We start from the raw sequence: 12235 nt of genomic DNA on the forward strand, positions 1-12235 counted from the left end.
ATATATGGACCATGATATGCAGCTAGAAATCACCAAGCAGAGATGTTCCAGGTATCAATTTTGTGACAGGTAATGTGACTTCTGCTTCCCTTTATTTCTAACTAGCATGGATATCTGATTTGCTTTTGGCTTTAAGTCCAACCATAATTGGGCTCATAATGTCTTTTCGCTTTACCTCTTTCTGCACATCCTTTGCTTGGTTTTCAGCCTTACTGAGAAGAGTTTTTAAATCAGCTGAATCCCGAAGATGCTGTTCTTTCAAGGATCCCACTTGATTCTCAAGTTCTTTCCTAGACATTTGAAGGATGCTGAGATCACTGGTAAGCTCTAAACTCTGCTTCTGAGAACTGCAATATAAATATTGACAGATAGTTATTCACAGGTAGAAACTGGACACAGAAGGAAGTCCAGTTTCTTATACATTTCAATAGAAGGGATAGAATGGATTTCAGAGAAAAAAAGAAAAGTATAAAAAAGAATGAAATATTTTCATTCAATAAGCAAAAACCATCAAAACACTAACAAAATGCACGTTTAAAAGCGTGTCCCATCAAATATACACAAAGGTTGAAATTTTAAAAACAGAAATAGGAGGTAATTAACTGCATATTTTGTTGTATCAAATTGTATTAATTTCATCACGAAAAGATTCAGTGTAGATCTTCTACAGGAAAAGAACACACATGTTTCAACAATTTCTTGTAAGTTTAAATACTTGACAAATAGAATGGGGGTCAGAAACTTAAAGCTTAGGAGTCACTGTCAATTCAAGTAAAGATAAACCTGTGCAAATGAGAGGACACACCAAATTGAGAAAAGAGCATAAGACAAAGAAGTAGGAGGCTGAGTTCTAGACCCCTAGCTCTGCCACTATTTAGCTGGGGGATGTTAAGCAAGTCACTTAACTGGTATATTTCATTTTCAGAGTAAACACATCCTCAGCTCTTAGACCTATACCAGATACCATGTAATATAGACATAACTAACACAAGGAGAGTCTCAGTGCCCGTCACTACCAAATAACAGGATTGAATTCATTAACTTCTGAGGCTATTCCCAAGGTTAATAAATTCTATGATCACTTTGTTTTTTTTTTTTTTTGAGACAGAGTTTTGCTCTTGTTGCCCAGGCTGGAGTGCAATGGCGTGATCTCGGCTCACTGCAACCTCCGCCTCCAAGGTTCAAGCGATTCTCCTGCCTTAGCCTTCTGAGTAGCTGGGATTACAGGCATGCGCCAACATGCCTGGCTAATTTTATATTTTTAGTAGTGACGAGGTTTCTCCATGTTGGTCAGGCTGGTCTCGAACTCCTGACCTCAGGTGATCTGCCTGTTTCGGCCTCCCAAAGTGCTGGGATTACAGGTGTGAGCCACCACAGTCTCTATGATCACTTTTATAACTGGATGTTAAAAAAATCTGACTTGCAACATATGTGGAGAACAGCTTGATATGTGTGAACAGAAATTCCTTCTTCAATTCCTTCTTCCATAGCCCAGACAACAGAGAATAAAAGGTCTGTACAGTATAGCTGTGTTAGGGAATTTGGCTCCTATAAATAGCTAAAAGAGTATAAGGTTTTCAAGGTGACAGTTTTACATCTTTCAGAATGGATCATTCAAGACTCAGACTCACTACTGTAACTGAATTACTACAGAGTCTGAATCCCATTTTGATTGTACGCTTCACAGATTCTTTGAGGCGGGTCTGATGTTGTCAAGCCAATACAGCTAGGAATTAAATGGCACACAAGACCCTGTAAAGGAAGACTAGCTTCTAAATACCACTTAAATGCTGGGGAGGCTTATCAAGCAAATTTAGGGCATCAGAAAAGTTTAAGCAAAATAATTAATCTGTCTTAAATACTTTATGTGAGTTTAGGCAGATGATCTGACCAATGACTTATAGGCCCCCTTTCTGGGGCCTAATATTTTTAAACCATATGCTTCTACTCACTAGGAGTTTGTAGGCTTGCTTCCCAACACTTAAAATTTGAAATAATTGAAAACAGTATTTAAGAATCTGCCAGATTTCAATTAATACATCTTAAAAATAAGGGATCTAGTCTGAATCATTAAAATATCAATAATTTCGGCCGAGGGCAGTGGCTCACGCCTGTAATCCCAGCACTTAGGGAGGCCAAGGTCAGGAGTTTGAGACCAGCCTGATCAACATGGTGAAACCCCCTCTCTACTAGAAATACAAAAATTACCCAGGCATGGTGGCACACACCTATAATCCCAGCTACTTAGGAGGCTGAGGCAGCAGAATCACTTGAACCTGGGAGGCGGAGGCTGCAGTGAGCCGAGATCGTGCCACTGCACTCCAGTCTGGGCAACTGAATGTGACTCTGCCTCAAAAAAAAAAAAAAAATAAAAATAAATAAATAAATAAATAAATTTATGAGTTGAGTACGGTGGCTCATGCCTGTAATCCCAGCACTTTGGGAGGCCAAGGCGGGCAGATCACCTGAGGTCAGGAGTTCGAGAACAGCCTGACCAACATGGAGAAACCCCGTCTCTACTAAAAATACAAAATTAGGTGGGCATGGTGGCACATGTCTGTAATCCAAGTTACTCAGGAGGCTGAGGCAGGAGAATCGCTTGACCCCAGGGGGTGGAGGTTGTGATGGGCTGAGATCGCGCCACTGATCTCCAGCCTGGGCCACAGGAGCAAAACTCCATCTCAAAAAAAATTTATGGCCGGGCGCGGTGGCTCACGCCTGCAATCCCAGCACTTCGGGAGGCCGAGACGGGCGGATCACAAGGTCAGGAGATCAAGACCATCCTGGCTAACATGGTGAAACCCTGTCTCTACTAAAAATACAAAAAAAATTTAGCCGGGCGTGGCGGCAGGCGCCTATAGTCCCAGCTACTCGGGAGGCTGAGGCAGGAGAATGGCGTGAACCCGGGAGGTGGAGCTTGCAGTGAGCCGAGGTCGCGCCACTGCACTCCAGTCTGGGCGACAGAGCGAGACTCCATCTCAAAAAAAAAAAAAAAAATTTATGTATATAGCTATATATGAGATATGTATAGATCTCATATATATTTCATATATGATATATATCATATACATATATTTATAGTTTTGACCTTTGTTTTGTCCCATTCATATTTTGGAATTGCTTTTACAAAGCTTTTTACATCTTATAAACAATGTAAAACATTTGTTTTTATTTTTATTCATGTTTTCTTGAGACAGGGACTGGCTCTGTTGCCCAGGCTAGACTACAGTGGTGTGATCATGGCTTATTGCAGTCCCCACCTCCTAGGCTCAAGTGATCCTCCACCTCAGCCTCCTGAGTAGCTGGGACTACAGGCCAGGCTAATTTGTTGTATTTTTTGTAGAGATGTTGTTTCATAATGTCCACATCCGGCTGGAATAAACCCATTTTAAACTTAAATATGGTAAATTGTGGTGGTAAAATAGGACTTCACTAAATTTGCTGGAATAAATCAAATGCATTCACTGATTTGCTTGTCAAGTATTAGATACTAGAAAGATTTAACTGGTTTCAGAGAATTATTGGTCTTATATATTATTACGCTTCATACAACCTTATTTGAAATTCAAAGATTAATTTATATCTTTCAGTAGCACAAATTCCATTTTTGTTTGTTTGTTTGTTTGTTTGATATAGGGTTTGGCTCTGTCACCCAGGTTGGAGTGCAGTGGCATGATCGTGGCTCACTGCAGCCTTGACCTCCTGGGCCCAAGCAATTCTCCCACCTCAGCCTTCCAAGTAGCCGAGACTACAAGCACACATCACTGTGCCCAGTAAATTTTTGTATTTTTTTGTAGAGACAGGGTTTTGCCACATTGTCCAGGCTGATCTTGGACTCTCAGGCTCAAGCGATCCTCCCACCTCAGCCTCTCAAAGTGATGGCATTACAGGCGTGAACCACCGCACCCAGCCTTACAAATTCTTCATTATAGTCACTTCCTGATCACCCTTACTAAAAGAAGAGATCACTGGTGTGAAAGAAAAGCAGTTGATACTTGAAATTTATTAGTTTACAGGGCAAGTTCAACTATGAATTACAGACTTTTGTTGTTTGTTCAGGGTTTCTTTGGGACATTTAATGAATCTGTATTCCATGAGTACAAGGAAAGGACATGCAGGATAATGGTGGTGGCAGGAAAAAAAAAAAGCTGAAGTATTTATTCAGTATGGTTAACCTGCCAAATAGCCAAACAGAGATGGGCTGAACATTTGCTCCTGTAAAGTATTTAAGTATTAAAATTAAATTTAATTTAGATGAAAATTTAAGATAAAGAAATATTTTATATCTGAAAAACGGAGAGTTCTTGCGTACTTGTGCAATTCTTTTTCTTGCCGTTGCAGTTCTGATGACAGCAAAACATTTTCCCTTTTTAGAGAACGGCATTCGGTTTCCAATGCATTCCATTCCTTTCTCAACTTCTCTAGTTCACCTAAAATAGTCCCAAAACATATTTGTTAATACAGAAATATAACTTCCATAATACTTCAAAGGATAAAGGAAAAGATTACAGAGGAGAACATACTTTTCGCCCCCTTAAAAGCAAGTAGATTTTACATGGTTAATTATTTGATTCCTGTTACTTTGCATGTATACCTCAAGGACTGCTATCAGCTTATATTTGAACAATAGTATTTTTTTCCACTTCACTTTTATAAGACAAGCAATTTTTAACAATTTTAAAATAAAATATAAAACGGTAAAAAAATATAAACTTAAGTAGAACTTGCAGACTTGAAAATACATTTTTAGCTCCGATTTAAAAACACTGGTTTATACAACTGATAGCTAACAAAGAAAAAAAAAGCCTGCATGTTTTTTTTTTAAACAAGTTATGAAGTTATCATTGTCAAAAGTTAAGAGCTTTATGTAAAATACATTTATTTACCTTGCAACCTTGTTGCTTCTTCTTTCTGCTGGTCCTCACACTGTTGACATCTAAGCTGAAAACTGTTTTGCAGACTTGTGATTTCTTTCTCATATTCAGACGCTGCTTTCCGCCACCGCTCAAGCTCAGCTCTCACCTTCTTAAGCTCTTCTTGTAAAGAAGCAATGTCAGTGTCCCGCTCAGAGGCAGCCTTTTCTGCTGCTTGATGAAGGCGCAAAATTTCGTCTCGGGCACTAAGCAATTCATCTCTAGTACTTGTGATTTCACTGTCCTTCTCTTCCCGGAGATTCTCAGTATCGATGTGTAACCTCTGCAATTGGGCTGCAAAAGTATATCCATCATTTTCTTGGCCCATTAGAATTAGGAATAAAAGAATAATCCATACAGGATTGTACCTAATGCATAACCTGGGTTGTCAGAGCTGTTGCTTTTGATTAAAAAAAAAAAACAAAGTGATCTTTATCTCCCCAACACACAGAAAATTACTTCTGACATTCCTTCTAGATTTTTTCCTATGCATTTATACACATGTAAAAACAAACATTAAATAGGGAGTGATCACAATATATGCAGTGTTCCCTATCCTTCTGTTGACAAAACTCTTTCAACAAAAAAACAGTTATAGTATATATAACTTATTTGCCCAACCCTTTATTTTTGACATTTTAGGCTGTTCAGTGTTTAAACACTATATACAATCCTTTTTTTTTTTTTTTTTTGGGGGGGAATCCTATGTGTAGAATTGCTTGGTCAAATGGCAAGCAATAAAAGCAATAAACAGTTGATGCTCTTGATTCGTTTTTCTGCTCAAATGTCAATTCTTTAAAGAGGTCTTTTCTGATGACTCATCTGAAAAACAGCTCACTGTCATTCTCTGGCTCTTTACTCTGCTTTATTTTCCTTTGAAGTCCTTATTGGACATCATATTATCTATTAATTGGCTTATTGTTTATCTTTTCTACTGGACTGTATACCTCATGTGTGTAGGGCATTTGTTTTGCTCACAGCTGTCAGGTATTGGGGATACCCCCAATATCTGACACAGTAAACAATCAAGAATTATTGGTTGAATTAATGAGTTAATAAAATTAATACTGCCTCATTGAAGCGTTATATATATATATAAAATATATATATATAAAAAATATATAAAATATATATATAAAATATATATATATAAAATATATATATATATATATATATATTTTGAGACGGAGTCTCACTCTGTCGCCCAGGCTGGAGTGCAGTGGCGCAATCTCGGCTCACTGCAAGCTCCGCCTCCCGGGTTCACGCCATTCTCCTGCCTCAGCCTCTCCGAGTAGCTGGGACTACAGACGCCCGCCACCACGCCCGGCTAATTTTTTTTGTATTTTTAGTAGAGACAGGGTTTCACCGTGGTCTCGATCTCCTGACCTCGTGATCCGCCCGCCTCGGCCTCCCAAAGTGCTGGGATTACATGCGTGAGCCACCGCGCCCGGCCGAAGAGTTATATTTTTAAAAATACCTGGTTTTGTGCTCATGACCCAAACTGGAAACAATCTGTATAAAATCAAACTTGGTGCAGAACAAGAGAATTAATATTGGGTACCATATTATAAGGAAATTGTAGATTTAAAAAGTTCCAAAGGAAAATAATTAATTATAAGAGGATTTAGGGATGGGAGAAAGGGAGGTTGCTACATAAGTAAACATTATGATATTAGACTTTCTAAGTTTGTAGGAAGGACCGAGAGGTAACAAATTTGGAATCTGAAAGGGCACAATTGCCAGAGAAGATGATCATGATTTGTTGATACAGTCGTGAAATACACATGCTGGCACTAGGGGGCACTCAATGATGCCTGGGCAAGACAGGTTTAAAACAAAAGGCAGCATTATGTCACAGAACCTTTAGGAAAAATTGCCCCTACACAGTCTACGATGAAAACAGAGATTCAAATCAGATTTACGTAAATTAATGGATAATGACATTAAACTACAATAGGAGTTTTAAGAGCTTTCAATTTAAAAACACATATGACACACCCTAGAAATTCTAATTTGACCAAAATAAAATTCTAATTTTAAATAACTCAAATGTTCCACTCAAAAAATAAGACCCCAAAGACTAGTTTTTCTCTGGGATATTTTTGGGCAAGTATCTTGGGCCTCATACAATGACTCTCCCTTCTCTTCTGAATAGTGATTACTTGTCCATTTAATTTCTTCCCCACCTATCTCTCAAGCTAAAATTTTAAAACAACATTGGCTCCTTCTTTGACAAGAAGGCAAATTAATTTTACTTTAGGAATTTTACAATGGCATGGGAAAGGAAGACCTCTCCTGGGGTATCATACAATTTCCTCATAATACACCAGGAGCTCCAGCTTGAAGTAAACACTCGACAGGCAGGTGTCTTTCTGGAAATTTCTGTAATAACCCTGCAATAGCCCAGACAAATAAATAGCAAAATAGTGATAAGAAGAACAGCCATTATCAACGAAAATCAGTGCAGAGACTATTATCCTATTCCACGTGATATATAATTTTTCTTGAGGCCAGGTGCAGTGGCTCATGCCTGTAATCTCAGCACTTTGGGAGGCCGAGATGGGTGGATCACGAGGTCAGGAGTTCGAGACCAGCCTGGCCAATACAGTGAAACCCCATCTCTACTAAAAATACAAGAATTAGCTGGGCATGGTGACATGTACCTGTAGTCCCAGCTACTTGGGAGGCTGCAGAATCACTTGAACTCGGGAGGCGGAGGTTGTAGTGAGCCAAGATCGCCACTGCACTCCAGCCTGGGCAACAGAGCAAGACTACGTCTCAAAAAAACAAACAAACAAAAAAATATTTTCTTGCAATACAAGTGTGTCTGAGCATTAGATGTCAATATATCTACACCAGCCATCAATATATACATATACCAGCAAGCTCAAAGTGCTGATGCACAGAGTAGCTCAAACAGATTTTCTATCCAAAGGCCCTCTGTAGGAACTCACGACATAACTCAGAAAGTGACAGTCTTACCAACTCCAAATCTTCACCTCTGCTTTTTCCATTCTAAGTGTCTAATACGGGAGTACTGGACAATCTTCCCTTGAATTTTCTTTAAAAAAAAAAAAAAAAATAGGCCAGGTGCAGTGGCTCACACCTGTATCCCAGCACTTTGGGAGGCCGAGATGGGCGGATCACCTGAGGTTGGGAGTTTGAGACCAGCCTGACCAACATGGAGAAACCCCGTCTCTACTCAAAATACAAAATTAGCTGGGCGTGGTGGTGCATGCCTGTAATCCCAGCTACTCAGGAGGCTGAGGCAGGAGAATTGCTTGAACCTGGGAGGCGGAGGTTGCGGTAAGCTGAGACCGTGCCATTGTACTCCAGCCTGGGCAACAAGAGCGAAATTTTGTCTCAAAAACAAATAAATAAATAAAGCTCCACCAAGAGCCGTGTTGAAATGTGAGGTTCTACAGAATCAAAGCCATGAAAAATGGGGACTCTCTGCCTTCTTAATTTCCATCTCATTTTTTTTTTTTTCTGAGATGGAGTCTTGCTCTGTCACCCAGGCTGGAGTGCAGTGGCGCAATCCCAGCTCACCGAAACCTCCACCTCCCAGGTTCAAGCAATTCTCCTGCCTCAGCCTCCCGAGAAGCTGGGATTACAGGCATGCACCACCATGCCCAGCTAATTTTTGTATTTTTAGTGGAGACAGGGGTTCACCATGTTGGCCACACTGCTCTCGAATTCCTGACCTCAGGTGATCCACCCTCCTCGGCCTCCCAAATGCTGGGATTACAGGCATGAGCCACTGCGCCTGGCCTCTATTCCTTTTGAATCACTAAAAACAAACACACAATAACAATCTCAAAGAGCCTTGGGGTCTTCCATACCTTGAAGAACCTGTATTTGTTTAGTGGATTCCTCAACTTGATTTCGATAGGCTTTTCTTTCTTCTTCCAAAAGAGCTAAAAGTAAAAACACAGTATCTATTAATAGTTTTGTGAATTAATGAAAGTACTCAGAGTTAAGCAGCTGAAAATTTCTTTTAAGATTCTCTCCTAAAAGATTATTGAAAGAAACAAAAGTTAGGCAGTAAGTATTATCAGTATTAGCAGTTAGTTTAAAGATTTTAGGAGCACAGAACTGTAGTAAGTAACAAATCTATTCAACTGAGTAGTGGAGTTTTCTGGACCTGGTATCACCAAGACAATATGTGCTTTTCCTAACATGAGAAACAGTCTTGATAATTGTTAATCAGCATTTTGAACTTAATTTTTTAAAAAGACTTAAAATACTCATATTTACTGTCAAGCACATAGTAAACACTAAACTAAATAATTGCTATTTACTAAATATTTTTTCATTGTAATTTAATACATTAGCCTGGATCCTCCAAAAGGTTCAAGTTAACTGAATACCAATTCTAATTTCTTTGAGAAGCAGGAAAGGAAAGAAGTAGTAACAAGAAGTTCCTAGTTCCCTCTTGGGATGTAAATCTTCCTACTAGGCAGGAAGGTCATCTTGGAGAACATGAGGACTCCATAGGTCATTCCCTTTCTCATTTTAAGACTCTTTGAGATACTAATTGTCTGCAACCAGGTAGTTACTATGAATGATACAGAAATGTACGCTCTAGGGAACTGCACAGACTCCACTGGCTTACGACCTATAGATAAGTGAGCTACTAGAAAAGAATGTGGCCAGGACATTAGCTAACATTAGGCATAAAGAAAATTTAGAAATTTGAGTTTTCCTTCTGTTGTACTTAATATGCAATTAACTATTAAGATCTTTCAGTTAGTAAAGATCTTACTTGATTTTCACATCAACAGTGTGAAGGTAGAGCAACTGTAACTCTCCTCATTTTACTGACCTGAAACACAAGTTTAGAGAGGTCAAGTAAATATACTAAGATCACATATCTCATAAAGTTGTGAATCTGGAACATGCCTCTGGACTCCAAGTTTGGGGCCATCCAATTATATCGTGCTGCCTCCACACATCCCTAAAGAACCAAAGTAATCTTGATCTCACCTTGAAGTTCAAAGCATTTTTGTTTACTTGTTCTAGCTAGCTCCTGGGCTTCAATCAATTCCTTTCGAAGATGCTGTATTTCTTGCTTTGCCTCAGTTTCTGACTGTGCACCCTGCAAGTCATCTGACAAAAACATGTTTATTTTAAAAGCAAGAGTTAGTATCACACTATAATCTACAATAAAAGACTGGTAATCTCTCTCATGTTTGCACATACATAAACAACATAGAACAACTGAGTTAAATAAAACTTAGAAGCAAATTATAGTAAGCATTTTAGTAGTTGGGAGAAAATACAAATACGGTTATATATATTAGTAATCATGGTGATGACACTATAAGAATATATTAACATAAATTATATATTCACAATTTTAGCATCAAAATAAACAATGACAGTGATAGATTATAACTCATTGCTTATTAAGACTTGAAATTCAGTGAGATGAGCAAAATGCTATACTTCTTCATCAATTTTGAAATTTCTTGATAATCAGTCAGAAAAATTTCACTTGGAACTTAACTGGATATGGAAAACAAAAAGAAACTTTTCTTCAAGAAACAGCTAAATTTTAGCACAATTACCCTAGTTGTGGAACACAAAATAAAAACTAGGCTGAAAGCTCTACTGAGCCTACTTTGTCATCATCATTTCCCCAACCACACATATAACAAGTATCTGGGCCGGGCGTGGTGGCTCACGCCTGTAATCCCAGCACTTTGGGAGGCCGAGGCGGGCGGATCACAAGGTCAGGAGATCGAGACCACGGTGAAACCCCGTCTCTACTAAAAATACAAAAAATTAGCCAGGCATGGTGGCAGGTGCCAGTAGTCCCAGCTACTTGGGAGGCTGAGGCGGGAGAACTGCTTGAACCCAGGAGGCAGAGGTTGCAGTGAGCCGAGATCGCGCCACTGAGCTCCAGCCTGGGTGACAGAGTGAGACTCTGTATCAAAAAAAAAACCAAAAAACAAAAAAACCCCAACAACAACAACAACAAAAATCTGCTGAATATATTAAATGATGTAACCTAAGTGGTTTTACTGAAATAAATGAAATCCAGCATCCTATTTCAAATATGCCCCTTCCCCTAAATTCCTTCCTCTCCAATCATTCTGCTCCTTTTTAATTTTTTAAAACCTTCTGCTACTGAACACTGCCTGAAATAAATATATCATCAGGTAAGCTATATTCTTCTAGTGAATTCCATTTGAGTATCACCTTGGTTTATAGGTACCTCAGCATAATAACTTCAATTCATCAAAAAAGAACTAAGAATAACTTTCACAATACAATTACAATAGGTTTTGGAAATTATATATATATATATTTTTTCATATTCATAGATTATATCCTATTTTTCTCTCTAGAAAAATTGTATTCTGGCCTAGGCGCGGTGGTTCATGCCTGTAATCCTAGCACTCTGGGAGGCTGAGGCAGGCAGATCACTTGAGGTCAGGAGTTTGAGACCAGCCTGGGCAACATGGGGAAACCCCGTTTCTACTAAAAATACTAAAAATTAGCTGGGCATGGTGGTGCGCACCTGTAATCCCAGCTACTCAGGAGGCTGAGGCATGAGAATTGCTTGAACCTGGGAGGCGGAGGTGGCAATGAGCCAAGATCACGCCACTGCACTCCAGCCTGGGTGACAGAGAGTGACTGTGTCTCTAAAAAACAAAAACAAAAAAAAAGAAAAAAATTTGATTCTGGGTTCATCTAATCTAGTCAACTTATCAATTCTTCCTTCAAAAGGTCTTCTGGCCAGGGAAGGGGCATGTAGAGAGAGAGATTTTTCCAGTGGCAGAGACACTGTTGCATTAGCTACAAAACTTCTCTCACAGCTCTTTCAACACTATCCACTGGAGTCTGCAAAGGTCCTGGCCCCTGTTTCTGGATTTGTCATTATATAGGATAATGCTTTTTTTTTTTTTTAAGGAGTATTTAGAAGAGAAGCATCATGATGCCTGCATTTTACATTCAAGTGGTTTGACAAAAACATCAACGTTAATTCCTTGACTAGGTATTTTCCTTGCTCTGTGATCATTTTTCAACCTCAGCACTACTAACATTATGGGCTGAATAAATTCTTTGCTGTGGGACTACCCTATGAATTGTAGGATGTTTAGTAGTTTTTCTGGTCAGATAATTGCCAAATGTCCCCTGGGAGGTAAAATGTCCCGTGTTGAGGACTATTGCTGTACGTTAATAATTTGATAATCAAAAAAAAATTTTACACACAGGTTTCTTTTCTACAAAAGCACTGGCTATTAATTCTGAAACAACCTTCTGTGTATTCTAAAAAGGCTCAAATAAATACACTGCAGATAAATGAAGCCACT

General features: G+C 38.9%; 1 protein-coding gene across 32 annotated transcripts in view; it reads right to left on the bottom strand.

Annotated features, from left to right (window-relative positions):
* Positions 1 to 12235, bottom strand: part of SLMAP (sarcolemma associated protein) — a 176633-nt gene that overhangs the window by 13042 nt on the left and 151356 nt on the right. For 15 of the 32 annotated variants that reach the window (XM_032153930.3, XM_032153931.3, XM_032153924.3 and 12 more), the window contains 5 exons: positions 9900 to 10022; positions 8756 to 8830; positions 4887 to 5207; positions 4313 to 4430; positions 176 to 347 (listed from right to left, as the gene is read on the bottom strand). In XM_032153930.3, coding sequence (XP_032009821.1) covers positions 176 to 347; positions 4313 to 4430; positions 4887 to 5207; positions 8756 to 8830; positions 9900 to 10022 — 809 coding nt within the window. Of the gene's footprint in view, positions 1 to 175; positions 348 to 4312; positions 4431 to 4886; positions 5208 to 7576; positions 7667 to 8755; positions 8831 to 9899; positions 10023 to 12235 lie in introns of all 32 variants that reach the window. The other 17 variants (XM_032755511.2, XM_032755512.2, XM_032153933.2 and 14 more) reach the window with 3 other exon arrangements.

This window comes from Hylobates moloch, unplaced genomic scaffold, assembly GCF_009828535.3.
Source record: "Hylobates moloch isolate HMO894 unplaced genomic scaffold, HMol_V3 SCAFFOLD_5, whole genome shotgun sequence".
In the NCBI taxonomy this organism is placed as follows: domain Eukaryota; kingdom Metazoa; phylum Chordata; class Mammalia; order Primates; family Hylobatidae; genus Hylobates; species Hylobates moloch.